At 34.5% G+C, this 23,055-nt stretch overlaps 1 protein-coding gene across 1 annotated transcript in view; it reads left to right on the forward strand.

Moving 5' to 3' along the window:
- The window catches only part of DHX36 (DEAH-box helicase 36), a 59,203-nt gene that overhangs the window by 19,981 nt on the left and 16,167 nt on the right, over window positions 1-23,055 (forward strand). The window contains exons 2-16 of the mRNA XM_067737460.1: window positions 958-1,082; window positions 1,853-2,084; window positions 3,626-3,664; window positions 5,275-5,445; window positions 7,162-7,241; window positions 7,981-8,055; window positions 8,201-8,367; window positions 9,915-9,996; window positions 13,820-13,960; window positions 14,238-14,340; window positions 14,715-14,802; window positions 17,558-17,613; window positions 19,090-19,154; window positions 19,878-20,021; window positions 22,280-22,397. Of these exons, the coding sequence (XP_067593561.1) occupies window positions 958-1,082; window positions 1,853-2,084; window positions 3,626-3,664; window positions 5,275-5,445; window positions 7,162-7,241; window positions 7,981-8,055; window positions 8,201-8,367; window positions 9,915-9,996; window positions 13,820-13,960; window positions 14,238-14,340; window positions 14,715-14,802; window positions 17,558-17,613; window positions 19,090-19,154; window positions 19,878-20,021; window positions 22,280-22,397 (1,686 nt within the window). The remainder of the gene's footprint in view (window positions 1-957; window positions 1,083-1,852; window positions 2,085-3,625; window positions 3,665-5,274; window positions 5,446-7,161; window positions 7,242-7,980; window positions 8,056-8,200; window positions 8,368-9,914; window positions 9,997-13,819; window positions 13,961-14,237; window positions 14,341-14,714; window positions 14,803-17,557; window positions 17,614-19,089; window positions 19,155-19,877; window positions 20,022-22,279; window positions 22,398-23,055) is intronic.

Genomic DNA, 23,055 nt, shown 5'->3' on the forward strand with positions numbered 1-23,055 from the left:
ATTCAAAAAGCTAGATACATCCATGCATTTGATAGACTTCTCAGGGGTATGTACTATGTGCCAGAATTATATCTTGAAGAAATACTGCAAAAGGCATAGAATATGAAAAGAGAATAACCTTTTTAAAAATTAATAGTAGTGAAAGCAAGATCCCGTTGCATGTGTTTTCTGCATCTGGCTTTTTTCATTCAATAACTTGGCCATCTTTCCTGTCTGCACACCTGGGGGAAAAAAAATCTATGCACTCTTCTTTTTTACTTACTGTGTTTACTTATAATTCAGCTAATCATAATTTGCAATTATAAAAGGGCAGTCGTTAAAAGTTCTTATTCTTACTGTGTACAGTGTACCTCATATTTTCTCTTCCATGTATTCTATACTAAGAAAACAATCTAACTCATATTTTCTCTGGTGTCTCTTTTTAAGTAAATCTCATTCTCTGAGGTAACTGCATCGTTTGGAATATTATTTTCATGAGCACTGATCATTTTATTTATTCCCTCTGAGCTCAGCCTTCTTACTTCCTAATTTACTCCTCCTCATAATGTAAGAGATTAAATGCTCTTAAAATGCTCGTTGCAGCCAAAATAGTATTTGCAGTTTTTAACTTTTGTTTTTACCAGAACATTTGGGTTTTAATAAGTTTAATTGTGAGTATCTTTTAAAATTTAAGATAAGGAAAAGATTGTAACAATTAGTATTATGCAAGGGTAGGAAGTAAGGGAACCAAAGTTTTAATAAGTGATGTAAATATGATTTCTTTGCCAGTAATAGTAAAGCTAATTTTATAGACATATAGTAGAAAAGGGTCTAGAGAACAAGTGTGGGGTGACTTTAACTTTCTTTTATATATGTTTGTTGAACGCATGTTACTTTGCCTTTATTGTTTTAGTCGTCAAATAATTTTGCACATGCTTTCTCACCCTGATGAGGATGCTTTTTCTTTGCACAAAATAGAGAGCTGTGGTACATATGGATGAACGTCGAGAAGAACAAATTGTGCAGCTGCTACATTCTGTGCAGGCTAAGAATGATAAAGATTCGGAAGCACAAATATCCTGGTTTGCTCCTGAAGATCACGGGTAAAACAAAAAGTATTCTTTTAAAGATGAACAAAGAGTGACACTTCTTTCAGAGCACTGGCCGGAAAAAAAAGATAATAAAAATAACATCTTTAGGCTCTTCTATAAGTGAAATTTAGCCTCAAAGTAATCTTTTTTCTTATGTAGATTGAGCAAATTTGGTGAAATATTTAAAAATTTAGGTGGCATATTTATTCCCACAGGAGATCTAAATGGTAGGAATTGTCTATATAGGATGTTGATGAAGTTATTACTTAGTTCTTCCTACCCATTATCTTTGTATTTCCGGAATTTTCTTGTGGAGGAGATCTGTAAGAAGTTAAATTACTGCTGTTTTAGGAAAATCATAGGAACTGTATCATCAGGGGCAAATTAGAAGTAGTTTCTCTGGGACTGTGTAATGTAGCATCCCACTTATAGCTCAGAAAGGGTGGCAGGAAAATGAAGTTGTGAAATAAAACATGGCTCAGAAAACTTGATAAAGAGAAACACTGTGAGTCTTTGCAATGGAGGAATTACTATTGGGTGGATTTTTATTTTCTTAACTACCACAAGGAATAACCTGTCTGGCAGTGTCTTATTTGTAGGGTGGAAAAAAAATTGAGTTCATTATAAGAATCTAAGTATTTTCAAATTGCTCTACTAGAGAAAAGAATAAAGGCTTTTGATTTTGATGACTTTGAAATCATTAAACAACATATATTATTTTGTTTCAGGGCTTGAGTGGCTCTTCATTCAATCTTTATCATTTTTTTATTTTGTCAAAATAGATATGGGACTGAAGCTCCTGCTGAGAACAAACCAAACTCAGTAAAGAAAGTTGAGGATCAGGAAAAAAAATTGATAAATCAAGAAAAGAGACCATTTAGAATCAGGGACAAATATATTGACCGCGATTCTGAATATCTCTTGCAAGAAAATGAACCAGATGTAACTTTAGACCAACAATTATTGGAAGATTTACAAAAGAAAAAAACTGACCTTCGGTATATTGAAATGCAGGTAATGGAAAGCAAGATGGGGAAAAAATTTTTACTTGTCATCTCTTCTGACACTTGATAAAAATGTATTTATGGTTAGAGGTAGTTGCCTGATATAAATCAGTGAGATTGCTCAACAAGCCATCCTCTGGGAATTTTTTTCCCCCTTATAGTACAGAAAAGTAGTGGGAATGGAATTACACATAAGTAGCCTATCTCATCTACAATAGTTTATATATATGATGACAAGAAGAAATATCTGAGAAATGGTAGTGCAGATGAAAAAAAAATCACACTTAAGTTTAACATTTCTAGGCCATTTTAGTGAGATGTCATAAGAGACAAGGGTGGTTAGAATTGTAAAGTTTTTTCTTTTAGAACATCTAATCCAACTCTTTCGTTTTACAGATGTTAAAATTAAATTCCTCAAAAGTTATATGATGTGCTTACGTTCACCAACACTTTAAAGACAGAGGTGTCTTTAAATTCTGAAATTCTCCTGAGTTTTTCCAGTATTTTCTTTTCCTGCTAGGCAAGATATTTTAAAGTCCTTTCCTGTTAAAACATAAAATTGAATGCTTTATGGATATTCTAGAAAGAGATGTAATAAAACGTTCACTTTTTTTTTTAAGAGAAAATACTGAGGCAATTCTGAGGGCTATGTCTTGAATATGCAAATATGTACTGCCATTTTTGAGAAAGGCAGATTATCACATCTCCTGTAGGAAAGAAAGGATCTATTGACTATCACTGCAGGTTGGATATCCTCATTAGAACAGATCAGCTGAGGTTATCCAGGACCAAATTGTGTAGCTCTTTGATGCCTTTTGAGTGAAAATATGATTTGGGGACAGGAGTTTTCAAGATGTATTAATTCAGAATATTTTAGTTGTCTTATACCCTTAGGAACAAGAAGAGTTAGCTACTGTCTCTGCTTTGTATGGAGGACAGAACTCAAATATTATTGAAGATGAGTAATTGATCTAGTTCAGAGAAAGTTAGAAGAAATGTGCAAAACAAAAACAGTTGGTGGTCTTCCTTTTGGTCAGGCACTGTTGTAAAAGCTTCACATGTACTACGTCATTTGAACCTCTCAACAGCCCTGTACAAGAGATTACGCATGTCTGTTACAGAGGAGGAAAAAGAATCTTAGGTTAAGTGACGTATCTATGTTTGCACAGCTCGTAACAAAACCAAGTCTAGAATTTAGGTGTGTTTAAGAGCTCAATTTTTTAATCCTTGGTAATATGCCATATTTTTCTTTCAGTTATAAATTTTTTTAAACATTAATTTTCCACTTTCTAGATGCCTGTCATTCTCCTGTGTTTACCAAAGACTAAATAAGACATTCCCTGTTCTCAGACAGCTTATAATCTCATTGCTAAGTTCCTTAGTTCTTTTTTATAAAAATTCTTTTTTTTAAGTCTTGACACCTCACATAAGCTGTGAGGTAATACTTTTGCACTCTTAACATATGTATCTATGATATATTCTGTTTACCAGGATTATAATTTGATTACATTTCTTTTGTAAAAAAATTAAAAACTTTTTTTTTAATTTCAGCATTTCAGGGAAAAGCTGCCTTCATATGGAATGCAAAAGGTAAAATAAATATACACTATTTAATTTGATTTGCAAAATGTTTAAATACATTTTTTTAAAGCTCTATATCAAGAAGAAATATAAATTAATGAACCGTTCCCTAAAGGATATTCTTGGAAGTTCATTTTATTCCTTTGAATTGTTGAAGGACTTAAAAAAAAAAAAACCAGTTCTGAAACAATTTTCCTGAAGTTTTCTCATATTTATATGTCCATGAGTTTAAAAATAGAATTTTCACTTGTAAGTTGCTTTGGATAAATAACCCTTGCTCTTAATTTGAGATCAAATATTTTAATTAAAATTGGGGCACTGCTGAAAATACAGTGCTTTAATTAACTTATTATGTTTCCTTATACAATCATCCTGTGTAGAATAATATAGTCTCCTATCCTTCTCTGACTTCTCAACCTTCCTTTATTTTTCTTTCCTTTTTATAGCACTTACTACCACCTGACATGTGTATCTTCCCCTCCTAGCAGTGTAAGTTCTTGAGGACAGAGTCTGTTTTGTTCACTATGTACCTCTTGACTCAGAACAGTGCCTAACATTCTATAGACCCCCAGTAAATATTTGTTGAATGAATGAATCACATTCTACTTCTCAGTACTTGCCACCTGTAATTTCAGTGTTCAAACTTGGAACCTGTTCTGATATATATGAGGTGGTAGAATAGATAAGAAATTTTTAAATGGTGGGTTTTCATGTTAGATTGTTTCATAGATAAAGATACCTCATGACACCCCTTTGAAGTAGTGGGATGGTTTTGTTAGTATGGTGAATATTACTTTAAAAATACTCGTGTTGGGGCTTCCCTGGTGGCGCAGTGGTTGAGAGTCCTCCTGCCGATGCAGGGGACGTGGGTTCGTGCCCCGGTCCGGGAAGATCCCACATGCCGCGGAGCAGCTGGGCCCGTGAGCCATGGCCGCTGGGCCTGTGCGTCCGGAGCCTGTGCTCCACGACGGGAGAGGCCACAACAGTGAGAGGCCCGCATACCGCAAAAAAAAAAAAAAAAAAAAATACTCGTGTTTATCTAAACCTTAAAAGAAAGAAGATCTTTCCCAAGTAGGCAGTTTTCTAGATATCTGAATTTTAGTCATTTGATTTAGGTATTTAAAACTTGTCTTTATTTTAATTATTTGAAAGGGAGTCGTCTTAAATTACACTCTTCCTTGTTCTTGAAAACAGTATACAAAACTTGTCCTGCAGACAAAGCCATATTTATGATTTATGATATAAATCCTTAATGTTCCTAGTAGTTTTTTAGGTATCAGGGGATTTGCCTTGTACTCAGTAGCTCCACATGTCACCATTCTTTTTAATTTATGTTAATTCTTATGTATGGGTTTATAACCTGTCTTTTCTTGTTCTTGTCAGTGTGTTTTTCATTAACAGAGCCATGGCTCTGTTCTTTTTATAATTTGGTGCTTCTTATCTCTTGAAAACTGGTAGATCCAGATATCCAAACTGCCAGCATTGCATATAACAGAATTTTAAAAGTATTAATATGCTTGTTAAAAACAATTACCTTCAGTTTGGTAGGATTTTGGTAACTATCTTTTCAGACTTAGTCAACATGTGATGTTCTTCACTTATTTTCCCTTTTGAAATAGGAATTGGTAAATATGATCGATAACCATCAGGTAACAGTAGTAAGTGGTGAAACTGGTTGTGGAAAAACCACTCAAGTTACTCAGTTCATTTTGGATAACTACATTGAAAGAGGAAAAGGATCTGCATGCAGGATAGTTTGTACTCAGCCAAGAAGAATTAGTGCCATTTCAGTAAGTAATCTCTCACTTTTTAAAATTCCCCACTTTGTTTTCTGTTCTCCTATGTAGTCGTGCTAGAACTTACTGATTTTGAAGGTTGGGGTGATTTTTTATTAGGTTTAAGATATGTTGCTATAAAAGCAAAATTTGGTTAACAAGTATTTGGTAGTAAAGCCCAAAAAATTAACCTCTCTCTGTTAGTGATAATAGATGTTTAGGAGTCAAGATAAATTAAAGATCCAGACAATTTTCAGTATAAAAGTAAAAGAACAAAAAATTGATCATGTTTATAGAATTGATTAGGAGCTTCAAATAATCTGCATCATTAGATGCTTTACATTTTACTCCCTGATTCATTCAATATTATTTTCGGCACTCTCTGATTGTTTTTTTCAGTATATAAGTACACTGAGTGGCGGTAGCTGTATTTCTGACGTTTTAATGCAATTCAGTAAGAGGGAATTTATCATAAAAAAATAAGGCATTGTTTCAGGTTTATCATTAAGCAGGTATAAGTACATGTTTATTACAAATAACATTTTTTGTGTTTAGTTAGATGACCTAGTTAAATATATGAGTTATATGTTCTTTAAAAATGTTTGGGGTTTCTTACAACATTCATTGTATATAGTACATTTACTTCAGTGTTATGGAATTCTGTGTGTAAATTTAAATTACGAAGATTTATGTTTGTATTTGGTTTTATGATAGTACTATTTATTACATCTCTAAGTCATTTAATACAGAATCTGGTCAGGAACTGCATTACCAATTATAGCATTGTTTTGTAGGAGCTACTATATACGTTTTAAACTATGGTTTCTAAGATACTATTTTTAAAAAAGTAAAGCAGCAGTCTTTATGGGAGGACGATATTCCTAGAAATGGCATAGGTTCATAGAATGGTGAAAAGTAAGCCATTTTTGTCATAACGCTGTTATATAGCCTGACTTAAGTTAACAATCTAATCTTATCATTTTCACTAATATATGAGTGTATATATTGACAGTAAGGAGAAATGCAAATTAGGTTATTTCTTTGCTTATTTTTCTAAGATCCGTTGGTATTTGAATGGGCAGTTTAATCAGTAGCAGAAAGTGAAGTAATGGTCCAAGTCAGTTTATATGGGATAGAACGATTGAAAACTTTTCCTTCTGAAGTATTATTTCTTAAAAACTAATCATGTCATTTTCTATTTCTAACCTCATAAATCACTGTTCTGTCACTAGATGACTGTTGGTTACTTTTAGTTCTACAAATCAGTGTTGGATTATAAGATTTCATCTGTCTAGAGCTTATCTTTGGCAGCCATAACTTTAAGAACATAACCAAGAACTAGAAGTTAAGCCTACCAATCTCTACGAAAAAGAAACAAATGAAAAATAGTATCAACGTATGTTTACCCTCAAATTATATACAAGTTTTACAAGTTTAGATTACGATTTCCAACTTTTTTTAAAAAAGACAGAGAGGATTTATAGAAAGTTGCTTTGAAAATAGTTATGAGGGAGAATTTCAGAGGAAATGATAAGTAAACATAAGAAGCAGGTAGTCTTCAGCTCTTAAGGGACACAATTGTAGATACCTCAGATTTTAATATCTGTTTCTATTTTTTTAATTCTGAAAATCTAATGGATAGTGTTTCAGCAACCAGATTTTCATAGGCGTTCACGATATTTACTGTAAAGGAGATGTTTTCTTTGTAACTGTACTTTATTTTAATTAAAGGTTGCAGAGAGAGTGGCTGCAGAAAGGGCAGAATCTTGTGGCAATGGTAATAGTACCGGATACCAAATTCGTCTCCAGAGGTAAAGAATGTTCACTTGTTTACAGGTAGATTTTAGTGAAACTTTGAAATTAGAGATCCAAAAGAAAGATCTTTCCCCTATTTTTATGCTGATTATTGCTATTAGAATTAACATTTAAAGTAACTGCAACATATGAGGCTTGCAACCCACAAAATCATTTTTTTAACCCAAATTCAGATTTGGATTGCCATTTTAAGATGTCTTTTACATTATGGAATGGTTAGAAAGATAACATTTTTCCTGGTTATATGTTAGTAGACCATCACTCACCCTGAAAAGGAGTTGACCTCCTGTATATTTTGATACCACCATGCAGCCACTGACTGACTGAATTTAGTTTTGTGTCTTTAACCCCCTATCCCATTCCACTGTATTTCTTTAGTCCTTCTCTGCAGGTCAAGATTCCATTTACCTTTTTAAATGAATTGATTTTCTAATCACTGAACAGAAGTTTAGTTCCCTAAATATTTGGTCTTTTTCTGAATGGTAGCACTTTTGCTTTTAAAAAGAAATCATTAACATAGTATCATAACAGAAATAATGTATAATGAACTTGAAGCTAGTATGTCTCATTACTGTATCATTGTAAGGGTTCCAGTAACTAAAATTTAAGTATGAAGTTTTTCATTAAAACTGAAAAAAATTTTTTAAATTGAAGATGTTTTTTTAAACTTTTGTAGTACTTAAGTAATTTATTAGTAAAGAAAACCAAGAATTAACTCTCATCTTTCATTCACAGTCGGTTGCCAAGGAAACAGGGTTCTATCTTATATTGTACGACAGGAATTATCCTTCAGTGGCTTCAGTCAGACCCGTGAGTATGTTTCAACTCAGGACATTTAGTTAAATGTTATCAGAAGATGTAATTAGGAAATTGGATTTTATTAATTTATGGAAAAGTAAAATGATTCTGTTTTTGAATTTTGTGCTGAGTAACGAACTTTACACTTCTGCTTTAGGCATTTGTCCAGTGTTAGTCATATCGTGCTTGATGAAATCCATGAGAGAAATCTACAGTCAGATGTTTTAATGACTGTTGTTAAAGATCTTCTCAATTATCGACCTGACCTGAAAATAGTTTTGATGAGTGCAACATTGAATGCTGAGAAATTTTCAGAATATTTTGGTGAGTAAAATTTATGGTTGTTACTTTAGAAAGTTATCACAAAGCCATTGAATTTAGAAACAGTTTTCTAAAGAAAACTAATATAGTGCTAGGTACAGAGTAGTCAAAATAAATGTTTAGCAGTTCATTTTATTTGAATATTCATCTACCCTCTAGTCTCACAGAGAAATTGGGCCTGTTTTTTAAAAATGTGGCATCATCTCTGTTCTTATAGTGAAGACATGTAGCCTTTTGGTGCTTCCACCAGATAATTAAGGTGACATCAATGAAGTCAAACCACAGATTTGAGTAATTTTATAAACTTTTTGTGATTCTTCTGTGGCTTTTATGTAATATCACAGGCTAGGGTGGCAGTTTGCTAATAACAGTAATAACTAGCAACCACTGTGGAATACCTTCAATGTGCCAGGTAGTGTATTTGGCATGTCTTCATCAGTCCTCATAATACCTTGTGAAGTAGGTGCTATTCTTATTTTTACAGATAAGGAAACAGCCTCAGAGTAGTTAAGTAGCTTACCCAAGGTTGCATACTTAACAGAGAGTCAAGATGATTTGAAACTAAATTTGAGGGAATTCCCTGGCAGTCCAGCCGTTAGGACTCAGTGCTTTCACTTCTGGGGCCTGGGTTCAGTCCCTGGTCAGGGACTAAGATCCCACAAGCTGCACAGAGTGGCCAAAATATAAAAAAAGAAACTAAATTTGACTAGCTGCAGAGTACATTCTTTTAAAGTTATGCCTTACTGTCTCCTGCTTAAATTGTTGGGGCAAGGAGAAAAGGGAATTAAAATGGAATAGAACTATAATGTGTTTATATTCAGCCCGGTTGACCCTCAAAGCCTTGTGAGATTAGTTGAGCATATTATACTTTGTCTTTGTCTCTGTCTCAGTCCTTTTTGATGAGAAATCCAGAACTAACTTTGAGTAAACTTATGCAAGTCAGAGGCAAAGTTTGGTGCCACCTCAGATACTTTGATATGTGTCTACAGTGTTGGCCTTTGTTTACAGTGTATATGGTTTATTTTGTTCGATACAAAAACCCTAAATAGCATTTAAATAACAATACTAAGACTTATTTTTTAACTAATGATTCTAAAATAGTAAGCAACAGTTTAATATTTGGTCAGGTCTTGCTTTAACTACGTTTCTTCTTTCCATAATTCTGGATACCACAGGGGTTACGTTTCTCATGTAGATTTCACTAAAACTTAGGTTCTGGTGGCACCATCTTGGCTAATGATGAAGAGAAGTAGACTTAATAGGTCTTGAATCCAACTTAAAATACTCTATTTTTTGGTATTCTGGGTTACTTTGTAGAACTGTGAGATGTGTGTACAGTTTGGTAACAGTAAATCGGTACTGAGTGAACACTAGACTGCTGGTTTTATTAAATTAGATATGGAAAAATAAGGTAGAGCTGTAAAAGTGTCAGGACCACTTTCTGAAGTTAAAACTAATGGAGTCATTGTCCTATTTACAGTCTGTTGAGTTATTTTTGGGGTTTTTTTTGAACATTCAAGTACAGATTTATGTTTTATCTACCATGATAGGTAACTGTCCAATGATACATATACCTGGTTTTACTTTTCCGGTTGTGGAGTATCTTTTGGAAGATATAATTGAAAAAACAAGGTAAGTAAATATTAGGAACTAAAAGAGATTAAAAATACTAACATGTCACCATTTTGTCAAACTTTAGTCTCAGAAACTCACCCTTAAAACTGTTTCAAACTCATCTCTAAAACATTGTTTTTCCTTAAATCAGGGATTCCCAAACTTGGTTGCACATTAAAATGACCTGGAGCTTTAAAACCCACATTCACACTTCATACCGTAATTATATTACAGAGTCTAGGCTGGTAGCTAAGTGTCAGTGTTGTTTAAGGACCCCTGGGCAGTAAAGTTTGGGAACTCTGTCTTTAGCACTGAACCTCTCTTCTGGTTCTCCTACCTGGTATTCATTCTCTTTTGCTGGCTTCTATTCCCCACCCTTTAAATATGATTTCCCCCTAGAGTTCTCACTTATACTTTTCTCAGCCTTTTATTTCACTGTTAAATCTTTTTTCCATGACCGTAGTTCCAAATTTTCAGAACTATTTTCCAGTAGCTTGCAGAACTACAGCTTCAGAACTGAAGCTCTTCCTGAATTCTAAACTTATCTAACTCTATACTCAACAGCATTGCAGTACCACAGATTTCTTGAACCCCACATTTTTCAAACAAAAATCATGATCTTATATTTGATTCCCGCCATGCTTCCACCAAAAAATTAAAGCAGTCTGTGTTGCTTAGTATGCCTTATTATAATGGTTACTCCTGTTATCCTCCACCCAGTTGTCTAAGCTGTAAATCAAAAGAGCTGGTGTTTATCAAGCAGTTATATACCAGGATATGTTAACTGCTTTACATGCTCAGTAACCAAACTACTCTAAGTCATTCTATATGCCATCCCACTCTGCCCCTCAAAAACCCTGAGAGCTTTCTCCTTCAACATACCTTCTCATTTTTATTTCTTCTACTTAAGGTCCTTATTATCTCTCCTGTGTTAATATAATAGTTCCTCTCTTGGCACTGTGGTCTTCACTCTTACAACTGCTGCCATCTATTTTCCAAACAAATCTGGTCATGGGAGCTTTCTCCCCCAGGGCATGCCCCTTAGATTTCTTTTTGAAAACTGATTGAGGAACCTTTATTGGTGTGTCATGGCCTGTAGCAGAGCACCTCAGCTGGTAGGCCCAAGTTATTGATCCCCTCAGCACTGGTCATTAGCTGCTAGCAGGCTTCTCGAGGAGCCGTACAAAATTATGTTAGTATTCCTTGATGAGGAAGGGCTGGGAAAGCACAGCCCCGTAGGATCAGGTTCCAGTTCCTTAGCCTGTCACCCCAAGGCTCCTTTACAGTCTGGCCCTGTCCTCTCTTTCTAGCCTCATGCATCCCATGGTCTGCCCATCCTAAATGCACTATTCTCTAGTCTGCCATCTTGTGCCCTTTCATGACTTTATGCTTTGTTATGTGCTATTTCCTCCTTTTAGAGCTACATTTGCCACCTTCTTCATCTTTTCATCTATAAACTGTTATGTAAGAACAAATTCCAGCTTCATTGCCCATTAAGCATTCTCTGATACCTCTCACAGAGTGAGTTACCTTCTCAACAAGACTCCCAGAGCACTTCTATCATATCTCTTGTAATACTTATTGCCATGTAATGTATGTTTTTATATTTGCCTCTTGCACTAGATTTCAAATTTTCAAGGTCGAGGATTTTGTCCTGTTCATCTTTGTGACTAGTGCATAGCATAGTGCCTGGCCTGTAGTAAACATCTGAAAAATATATGGACAGATGTAGAAACATTTGTGCTGAGATTTTTTTTCAAGATTCCACAGCTTACTTGTTAAAGGAGAAAATCAGGAAGTGATAGTGGGAAGGTGAGAACAAAGATCCTGCTGCATATTTCACATGGAGAAAAGTCAGCTTTTGAGTGGACTTTATTTAACAGATATTTTTTAAACTTTATGGCTTGCACTGTGCACTAAGATCTGAGCATAAAACAAGTGAAAGACTCATTACACACCCTCAGAACTTATATCTAGATAGGGAGACATACAAGCTATTACTCTAAGGTGTGATTGACCTGTTCTGGGGAAGTGAGAGTACATTGGAAATGAGTTTATAAAGCAGGGATAGGCTGGATAAGTCAGGAAAGTAGTGAAATCAGTGTAGCAAAGAGGGAAGTTTGTATGTCAGGGAGGAACATATGAAAGTGAAAGTGTATGTTGGTCTTCCATGCTCTGGTTTTATCATCAATGCTTATACATTTTTATGCTCTCCCTCCTCAATTCCACTTTCTACCATGTGTCCCATTTCCTACCATAGCACATTTACCAGTTGTTTTCTAAGATAATAATAGGCAACAGCTTGACAATAAAAACAAAGTTCCAGGGATCAGTAATCTAAAATTACATAAAGATGGATTGCTTTCTTAAGGTCCCCATAAGGCAGGGAATGTACAAGGAATGGTAGCGAAGGGGAGTCTCTTGAAGCAAAAGGATGGTATCTGTGCACTTGTCATTCTTTAGCCAGCCTAAGAGGGGAGGTGAAGTAGGGTGGTCATTGGATAGAAGTTTTCAGCAGAGGCCCCAGCTGTTCCTTTCCCAGAAGAAGAGCTGCACTACAGGGAAGTAAGGAAGAAAGTAGGTGAGGTGTTACGGAGGGTTGTGATTGGGTTCTTGGGGAGGGGGGTTAAAGGTTACCTCTGTTTTTGGAATTGCTGGGAAGGGAGCCAACTGTGGGTCCATCCTGCTGACTAGACTAATCTCTGTCTCAGGTTGTCCTACCTCACGTTGGTGCCTCTATATGTATCGAAGACTTAGGGGAATCCTGGGTCACAGGTACTGAATAGGGAAGGGGATTGATTAATACTTTTGGGGTGTCTGCTATGTGTCAGGCACTGTGCTTTATCACTTTTGTTTTTTTAATTCTCATACAATACTGTTAAAAGAGTATTCGTCTCTCAAATAAGGAAACTAAAGACCAGAGGTTTATACCTTGCCCAAGGTCACACAGCTAGTCAATGGCAGAGCAAGGACATCAGTCCCATTCTGTCTGACTCACGAAGCCCATGCTCCAAATCCCCCATTCCATCTAGATGCTCTCCTCCAGGTGAACTCTGAGGGGCTTTGGGGTTAAAGTGTAGGTTCATTTTTCTTTGTCCCTCTCTACTCCCATGCCTCTGAGAACCCACTTATGGTAGGTGACATTCTTGGGCAGATGTGCCCTCTGTTTTTAGCAGTCACTGCAGCATGGTGGCGTCAAAGCATAGCACTGGACTGACACGTAAGAGATTGGAATGCTGATTCTCGCTCTGCTGTTACTATGTCTGTGAGACTGAGCAGAACTAAGTAGTTCTCAAGCATGGGTCTGTAGATCTCTACACTGTCTGAATCTCCTGGGGCACTAATTAAAATTCCTGGATTAGCAGACCCCAGCCAGACCTACTGAATCCAAATCACAATATAGGATATAGGAGTCTATTTTACAAACTCCCCAGGGGATTCTTATGTGCACTCAGGTTTGGAAACCTCCTATATTCAAAATCTGAGTCTTCTAGGCAATCATTAACTTATTTTAGACTTACATTAATGTTAACTTTTGATTTAAAAGCAAATTCAAACTTAAAGATGGAAGTTACTCTAGTTATTTTTAAATTTTTATTGCTGAAGATGATCTAGAAGTTTATATACTTTGATAGAGAAGAATGATTTTTATCTAAAATGTCATTTTATATGTTAATACTTGGCAGTAAATTTATGTTTAACTAGCATTCACTAGAAAGGATAGTGAAGATGTTCTTTAAAGTTTCTTTTTAAAATCCTAAATGTAAAATAGAGATATTGAATATTAGCTAAAACCAGAGTTTCAAAAAAGTGAAGCTATTTAAGAATGTTTTTATTTTAGATATGTTCCAGAACAAAAAGAACACAGATCCCAGTTTAAGAGGGGTTTCATGCAAGGGCATGTAAATAGACAAGAAAAAGAAGAAAAAGAAGCAATCTATAAAGAACGCTGGCCAGGTTATGTAAGGGAATTGCGAAAAAGGTAAGTCTGTTTTGTTTGAAAGTGAACACGGTGGCTAAATGACTAAAACAAAAAGCAGGATTGTCTTGATTTCGTACGCATTTAAGGATAGCATTGCAAGTCTCATTCTAGCTGAATACTGATTTGACTTGTAAACACTATCATAATCCCAGTAATTCTTTCCTATTTATTGATTATGTTTTCCCATTTGCAGATTGAGTTAATTATAAGATTTTATAGCAAGTTAAACTTCAGGAAACTATCAAGTATTTCACGGCTTTCTATTTGACTTTGACAGGTATTCTCCAAGCACTATAGATGTTATAGGAATGATGGATGATGATAAAGTTGATCTGAATTTGATTGCTGCCCTTATTCGATACATTGTTTTGGAAGAAGAGGTTAGTTTTGTTTTTAAGTTTCAAAATTGAAATATAATTTCAATTTTATTTTTGTATCAAGGCCATGAAAAAAATTTTCTTAAATGCTATAAAAAAAATAATAACCTATAGAAGAAATGGCTTTTGACACCAGAAATAGGAATTTCAAAATACCAAAGATTTAGGCATTTGACCTGTTGGAAGAAAAGACTAAACAAGTGAAATGTCTGGATTATAAATCCTATTTTTAAAAAGTGAACTTATGTTCTTTAGTTATAATTGGTAACTAAAGTTATCTTGAGCTAGTATAATTTTAATGAAGACTTAATTGTGCACAGAATTGTAGTGTATTTTGTTATGTGATCCTTTGTAATGGTTCTTTCCCCTCCATATAGGATGGTGCAATATTGGTCTTTCTACCAGGTTGGGACAATATCAGCACTTTACATGATCTCTTGATGTCACAAGTGATGTTTAAATCAGGTATTATAGAAATGCATTTTATTGTAATTCCAAGAGTGGTACTTGAATCATATGTAGCCTGGTTATTTTCTTTCATTTGAGCTTGGTGGTCTTAGTCCAGGTTGGGTTTTTTCAAAAGTTGGATCTTACTTTTTTCTTTTTTTTTTTTTTCTTGGAAGTTCTACGTCAGAGATGAAGATGGTAGGTACGTAGTGAAGTTCCTTATTTAGTGTTATGGTGAGACTATTTTTCCTCTCTTCCTAAATTTGCCTAATAAAATTGAGTTCATAAAGTTAAGATGTTAGCTTTGAAGTTTTTGTTTTTCACTCACTTCTGCATTTAGTTGGGCAGAAGTTTGAATTTATCCGTTAGTCCACTATTTCTCAGCTGCCTATACAGCAGAGTCACCCATGGCACTTCATTAAAATGCAGATACCCACATCCCAGAATATTAGAATGTGACCTGAACATCTGAATTTTAAAAAAAAAGTCCTTAGGTGATTCTGATTGTTTAACAGCATGTTTACATCTTAGAGAAATGCATGGGAACATTTTTCTCCTATGAAATTCAGTTAAAGCTTTTTCAGGAGTCGTCATTAACTTTAGCAAAGCAAATTCTATTTAGTATTTTATAGTTCTGAATATACTTCCTAACCTTACTCTGTTGAAGTGCTTTTGATACATTTTATTTTTACAGAACACTAAAAAATATCTTGATCTAATTTTATTGGCTAAAATATTTTTTATTCTTTGTTAAATCCCATCATGGTAATGCCCTCAAGGATTCTCTATAATTAAAATTATTTGTAATTATTAATAATTTAAAATTTATTAATAATTTAAAATTATTTATAATTAGAATTATTTATTCTCTAGCCGGAAAAATATTTTTATCTGATCACCATGATTCCTCTCTAATGAAATACTGCTTTCTCTTCTCCTTGTCATTGATAATCTTTCTCTATAGAAAAAGTATAGCCATGATTGAACTATACAACCAAATTATTTTTTTAAACAATTGGAATACTTTTTTGGCTGAACCTTCCAATTTTGGCCTCTCCTTCCCCCGTCATAAACACTATTGTATGATCTACTTTTCGTTTTTAAAAATATGGATGTGTATATATTTTTCTAGAAAAATGCAGGGAAGATCATTTTGGGGGGAGTGGGGGAAAGGGTGTAACATACATTATTATAATTGACTTGATTAACTTTCTAATTGAATTATTCTCAAGGATGGAGGTATTAATTTATACTTCCACCACCAGCTTAATTTCTTTTAAAGGAAATCTTTCAAAAATTTAACATACCTAATCGTTAACATCATCTGATAATCGTCTATAATCAGATTTTCCCATTTTTTTTCCCCTAAAGTGTCTTTCACAGCTAGCTTGCTCAGACTATAGAAAAAGTCAGACTGATAGATTGTTTACTGTAGTTCTAGAACATCACTCCCATCCTCTCCTTACTTTACCCATAGTGGAAAAGACTAGGTCTGCAACATTCTGGAACTGTCTGAATCTTTACGGTATCATTTCATTTGATCCTCTCTTACCTCTGTTCCCTTGCAAACTGGAAGTTATATCTGAAGGCTTGGTTCAATTCGAGTTAAGTATTTAGAGTTGATGTATTTCATATCATGTCACAGAGACAAGTAATTAAGAGCATTCTTTTTTAGCAATACCAATTGTTTGACAGCATTTTACTGCTTTTTAAGTTCAGAGGGGTCATAGAGAGTCTATGGGGGAGCACCATGTCTCCTTTGAATAACAACAGTTCTTTATCTGGGGGAAATACAGCTATCTAGGGGTCATTTGGACACTCTTGCTGGAGATGTAAGTCAGGTTGCACTTTGGTAACTATATCTAACTGAAATTTACCCTTGCTTCCTTAACATTCTATCCTTCCCATTACTGTATTACATCAAACTTTCTGTCTATTGGCTAATAATCATGAATGGGCTTGAGCAACTTCATTTTGAAAGTTAAAACTTCTTATATTCCTAACAATTTTTTTTTTAATGTGGGTCACTTTTGGAATGTATTACATTTAACCAGTGCTATTCAATTATTTTTAAGTAGGACATGGAAATTTAGTAAGTAATTTGCTTTAAAAATTTATTCTTTGTATGATTAAAGTAGGATTACCCAAAGTCTACAAACATATTCATCCATATTAAGCAAAACCTTTGGTCTTCAGTTAGTGGTGGGAATGGAGTTAATGATTTTTTTAATATAATTTGAAAAGAGAGCTTCCAACTTTTTTAAGCATTCTTTAGGAATTTAGAATTAACAAAAAAATATTAACAAGAACATAAAAAGAATAAAGTTGGTCTGATTATCAGGTGGCTTAGCATCTGAATTCATTGTTCCATATATATATTTTTTTTAATAAATTTATTTATTGGCTGCGTTGGGTCTTCGTATTGCGCGTGGGCTTTCTCTAGTTGCGGAGAGCAGGGGCTACTCTTCCTTGCGGTATGCGGGCTTCTCGTTGCGATGGCTTCTCTTGTTGCAGAGCACAGGCTCTAGGTGCGCAGGCTTCAGTAGTTGTGGCTCACAGGCTCTAGAGCGCAGGCTCAGTAGTTGTGGTGCACGGGCTTAGTTGCTCCACGGCATGTGGGATCTTCCCAGACCAGGGCTCAAACCCATGTGCCCTGCATTGGCGGGCGGATTCTTAACCACTGCGCCACCAGGGAAGTCCCTGTTCCATATTTTTTGATGGAGCTTTTCTGCAAGTATTTGTCTTAAAGTTTAATTTTCTTTTTAATTTTCAGACAGGTTTCTTATTATACCCTTACATTCACTGATGCCTACAGTTAACCAGACACAGGTATGTTGTTAAATTTATCTTTCAAACTGCGGCAGGCTTTAAGGACTGCTTATTGTAGGTTTTATTTTCTTTTATTTTTTTAATGCACATTTTCAAATCGTAATCCATATAAAAAAATACTTCTTTGAGAACCTTTGCAAATAAGTCTTCAGGGAATGATTGCACAAAAAGTTGAATAAGAGAGGCTAATCCACAAATCAAATTAGTTTTGTCAGCATTAGGGAAACGATTAAAGATTGGTTTTACCAAGAACTTGTTTGGGTTTCCTGAATAAAAGAAAAAGGTATGTGAATACCAATAAAAATAACTCAACCTAGAAATTAATAATCGACATGTACAGCTTGATATTTGAAATTTTGATTTAACAGAATTAGTACATTTGCAGGCATGAGATTTCAATAATGTATTATTATGGTTTTGGATGTTTTGGCTCTGTCAGATGCAGGGATTTCTCTAGTTAGAATGAACACTGCTTTCTCAAAGGCAAGGCGATTTTCTATTGTTTGCAGTTCCTGGTAGAATGAGATGGATCCATTTTTCCACTCTTTGTAAGAAAATATCATGACATTTTTTATTGAGAGCTTTTTAATATCCTTTCTGCTGGTACCTTAGTCCTGAGTAAGGCTCAGCCAGCTGGATTAGATACAGAGTGCATACCTGAGGGAAGAGAAGAGGAAGGAGAACTTTTGATTCCAAAGATTGGACAAAATTGTATCCAGTGTGGAGGTACTGCCGTCTCTGACACCCTCACTGTAAATTATTTATTCCTTTCTTAGAGAATATGTGACTAGACTGGCAAACAACATTTTCTTTATTGATTATCATTTTTATAAACGAGGGGATAAGTTTATGCATTTTTTTGCTTTTCACCCAAGGTGGTACTTGCCATCATGACATTGTAGGATTCCCTATGTGAAGGGGATTTTTTTTTTTAAATCCAGTCAAAAAGCTAGTATACGGTGGCACAGCCAGCTGACGTTCATTCTGATGATTGGGCATCTGCCTGGTTGGTTGGTGATCTTACCTTTATACTTTTGGGTAATTCATAATTCTTATCTTTAAACTTCTGTCCCTCTTCCTTAAAAGTTTGATGTACAATAAGACGTTTATACTCTCCAGCATTTGTTAAAAAACAAATTTTAAATTATCATATTTAAATATTATTAGTAATTTATATACTACTTAAATATCTATAAATTCAAATTATCTCTATATTTAAATTATCACATTTCATTGAAATCTTGTTTGTGGTAAGGTTCTGACATCTGTGGGAGATTCAGTTTGGTTTACCAAAAGAATTCTCTGGTATTGAAGATGATGTATACCGTATAAATATATCTATAAATATTAGATGCATATGTCAGTGAACACAGAATTGCTAAAAATGAACAGTACCTGAAGTAATTCCTCTATTTGCAAGAATGATGTATCAGAAATTAGTTTACTTTTGGGATTTTGATGTATTTATTCTTACAGGTATTTAAAAGAACCCCTCCTGGTGTTCGGAAAATAGTAATTGCTACCAACATAGCAGAGACTAGGTAAAAATTGTTTTAATTACCAACTACTGATGATTACATTAGTTTTGAGCCCCATAAATTAACAACATACTTTAATCTTTTTCTTCTACAAAATACTTTGTAATTTCTTAAAAGTAAAGCTATTTTAATTTAGTTACGGTAGTGAACATAGGTTTCGTGGGGTTTTTTTCAGCGTATACTAATGTTCTAGCCTCTTTAGAAATAGCCTATTAAGTGGTTGTTTTAACGCTTTCCTAAAGAAGCATGGGGACTGAGGTCAGTTTTTCTGGTTGGGAGTAGAATTGTTCGGTAGTTTGGTAATTAGTTATATACAGCATTTAAAATATATTGTATTCCCTTGGAGGTACTACTATACCAGTATGGTAGCTGGAACAGATCGTTCTGTGGAAACTGATATTAAATCATGGAACTGGAGGGCTCATAAAGCTAGGTACAAAAGTCCTCAGGCAAGTTGTGAAGTTTGGCTGTAGGCAAATAAGAATTTAGCACATGATCTGTAAGATTGGTCCTATGTGCTGCCACTGAAGCTGCTGATGCTGCCTGTGATTTGGTGCTTGATCCCCCTTATGTTGGTAACTGGGAGGAGTGGTGAAAATCCAGAACTGCTAAAAATCAAATTGATTTAATAAAAAATGCTTTAAAATCCCTGTTTGTAGGCCTGTTATCGGTTAATGTATTTTTCATGTGTTTTTAACATTTTTTAAATATTTATTTTCTAAACAGCATTACCATAGATGATGTAGTTTATGTAATAGATGGAGGAAAAATAAAGGAGACACACTTTGACACACAGAACAACATCAGTACAATGTCTGCTGAGTGGGTTAGTAAAGCTAATGCTAAACAAAGGAAAGGTCGAGCTGGAAGGTAAGATGGGACCTTTGAATGAAGCCTTAAAAACAAAAAAATTTTGTGTAGCAAAATGTGTTGGTGGCATTTAAAAATATTTATTTAGGACAGTTACCTTTCATATTTTTTAAAACTAACTGCAGCACGTTTTTAAATGGGAAAGTTGTTTTAATCATAGTTGCTTTGGAAAAACTATCCTACCAAGTTTTCTATTTTATGATATTTCTACCTCTCATTCCTCAGTCTGCTTAATTAAAATTAATATTCTTTATGTTATTCGCTATATTACTTATAATTGTGTTTCTTTTTAAAAAGCATATATTACTAATAATGATAGCTATTAATAATATTTGAATGTCAGATCATCTCATGGATACTTTATATACATTAACTTGCTTAATCCTTACCACAATGCTATGAAGTATAGGTTATTATCTCTATTTTAAGGGTAAAGAAATTAAGGTACAAAGAAATTAAGTCATCTGTCCAAAGTCACACAGTTTTGTAAGTAGCAGAGCCAGGATTTGAAGCCAGGCAGTCTGGCTCCACAGTCTGTGCTCCTCATGAGTATACTTCACAGCTGTGCTGGGTTTTCACTATCAGTTACCGATGAAAGCACAGGGAAAATACCTTTTCCCCACTGATGTGGTGATAACAGAAGAAATAGAAATATCTCTGTTTTAATGGTAGGAGAAAAGATTTGCCTTTAACACAAATAATTGCACTTATTATTTGTTGTAATGCATACTTCACAGTATTTTTACACTCTTACTCATATGAGTAGTAGAATCATGTCTGGAGTTTTAGAAGAGAGTTTTTATTTTGCCTCTTACACGTAGAATAAAAAGATTCCTATTAATCTTCAAACACTGCCTTAAGTAAAGAAAGGAGAGTTGAAAGAAAATTTTACAGACCATTTTATCAGTCCTTTAAGTTTGTACTATATCTTTAAAGCTCTGACTCACTTGCTATGATCTTTGCTGATTATCCCAGTATAACTTGACTTCCAGGTAGTTTATTAGATTATGCATTTGGTGCTGTTGAGCATAGTCACGGCTTAATTCACGAAGTGTACCTTCTAATCAGTTAACCAGGGCATACCTTGATTGGGGACCTAGCAGGATTAGAGTTTTCCCATGCAGACCTGTCATTACTGGATACTGATTCAAAAAGTATTCACTGTGGTGAATGGGTTTTGGCACACTTATATAAATGAATAGTAAACACAATAGGCACACTAGGCCTTAGATTTGATCCATGAGAACAGTTATGGAAATAGAGTAAATGAAGTATTACATTTTATCTAATTCTTCATCCCCACTATCCTGGTGAAGGTTAACTGTGGAATTACAGTGGGTTTTTTTTCCTAATTGAAGTATAGTTGGTTTACAGTGGTGTGTTATTTTCTGGTGTACAGCAAACTGATTTCGGTTATACGTATATATGTATATATATACACACAGTGTTTAATTCAAATGGAAAATAGTCCCTTGTGGACTCTCTAGATATAAATTCCTTTGGCAAAGCTAATTAGATTGATAATTATGTTGGAGGCCAGAGCAAACTATATTAACTACGTGGTCCTCAGCGGAGACCCTCTTACTTTTAGTTTCTGCAGACATGTAATATACTAGATAATGGGTCTTGGTAGACTCATGACAGAAATAGGTAAGATTTTTAGAATTAATTTATTCCTATAGGAAAGGGCCTCCCCCTCCTTTAACAGCAAGCGCCTACAGAAATACTTTATTCTGCTTGAAGATGAATGAATTCATTAACCTCTTCATATCTGTCCTTAACATTGTACAAAGAATAGTATCATTAAGGTCACTAGGTGCAAACAATAACCATTTCTAACATCCCTCTGAGAACTCAATAAATAGCACATACCTAAAAGCTTTTAAAATAATATAGACAGGTTAACATAATACCGGGATTTGTTACATAAAATGCTCACAAGGCCCAAAGAGATTAACCTATGTATACTGCTGTTATTGTGAATAGAAGTCTGGAATCTGTAAGATAGAAACAGGGAACCAAATTATTGGTAGGGGGAGGCAATCCTGTATCTTTTAGAACTAGGACTTAGGGTTAATGGATTTAAGCTTATTCAAAACAGGTGGGGAGAAGGAATATGTGATTAATAAAAATGAAATAATAAGTAAATTAGTTATGGTGTGGCTTGAAAGAAATATTGACTACTTCCCCTGCCTAGTCTTTTCTCTGGAGTTCTAAAAAGTCACTGATAATACACCCCCCGCCCCTTTTTTTTTAAGAGTTCAACCTGGTCATTGCTATCATCTGTATAATGGTCTTAGAGCAAGCCTTCTAGATGACTATCAACTGCCAGAAATTTTGAGAACGCCTTTGGAAGAACTTTGTTTACAAATAAAGGTAAATTAGCTGGGAGAGTTAAGAAAGTAAATAGGGTTCTAGTTTTCAGCATCTTTTATAGAGGAAAGTAGTATACTAATCTGCCAGAAAGAATTTTTACCATGCATTTGTTTTTCTCTGTGTGTTAGTACAGTTGATCCTTGAACAGCGTGGGGATTAGGGTTGCCAAAAATCCACTTGCTGCCTTTTCTGCCTCAAAAACAAAGGAATTGATAAATGACTCACCCAGGGGTGGTTAGTTGAAACAGTTTGGGTAGAATCAGGACTCAAACCCTAGTTCTTTTGATTCCACATATTGTGACCTCTGATTGAACACAAACCTTTCCCCACGCTTAGTTAATTTAAAAATCTGTAAAATAAAAATGCAAGTACTATATTTATTGAAAAAAAATCGGTGTGTAAGTGGACCCATGCAGTTCAAAAAAGGTCAACTGTAAATTATATTTTTTAAAGCTTTGATCAGTTATTGACTAAACAGTTTTAAATTACATACTGCTCTGGAGCCAGACTACCTGGGTTTGAATCCCACATCATCCTGTGGCAAGCTGGTTTTGTTATATTGGGCAAGTTATTTAAATTAACTTCATATAAAATTCTTAGAACAGTGCCTGGCACATAGTAAGTGTCCAGTAATTGTTAGCTACTGTTGTTATGTCTT

The sequence above is a fragment of the Pseudorca crassidens genome, chromosome 5, assembly GCF_039906515.1.
Source record: "Pseudorca crassidens isolate mPseCra1 chromosome 5, mPseCra1.hap1, whole genome shotgun sequence".
NCBI lineage: Eukaryota > Metazoa > Chordata > Mammalia > Artiodactyla > Delphinidae > Pseudorca > Pseudorca crassidens.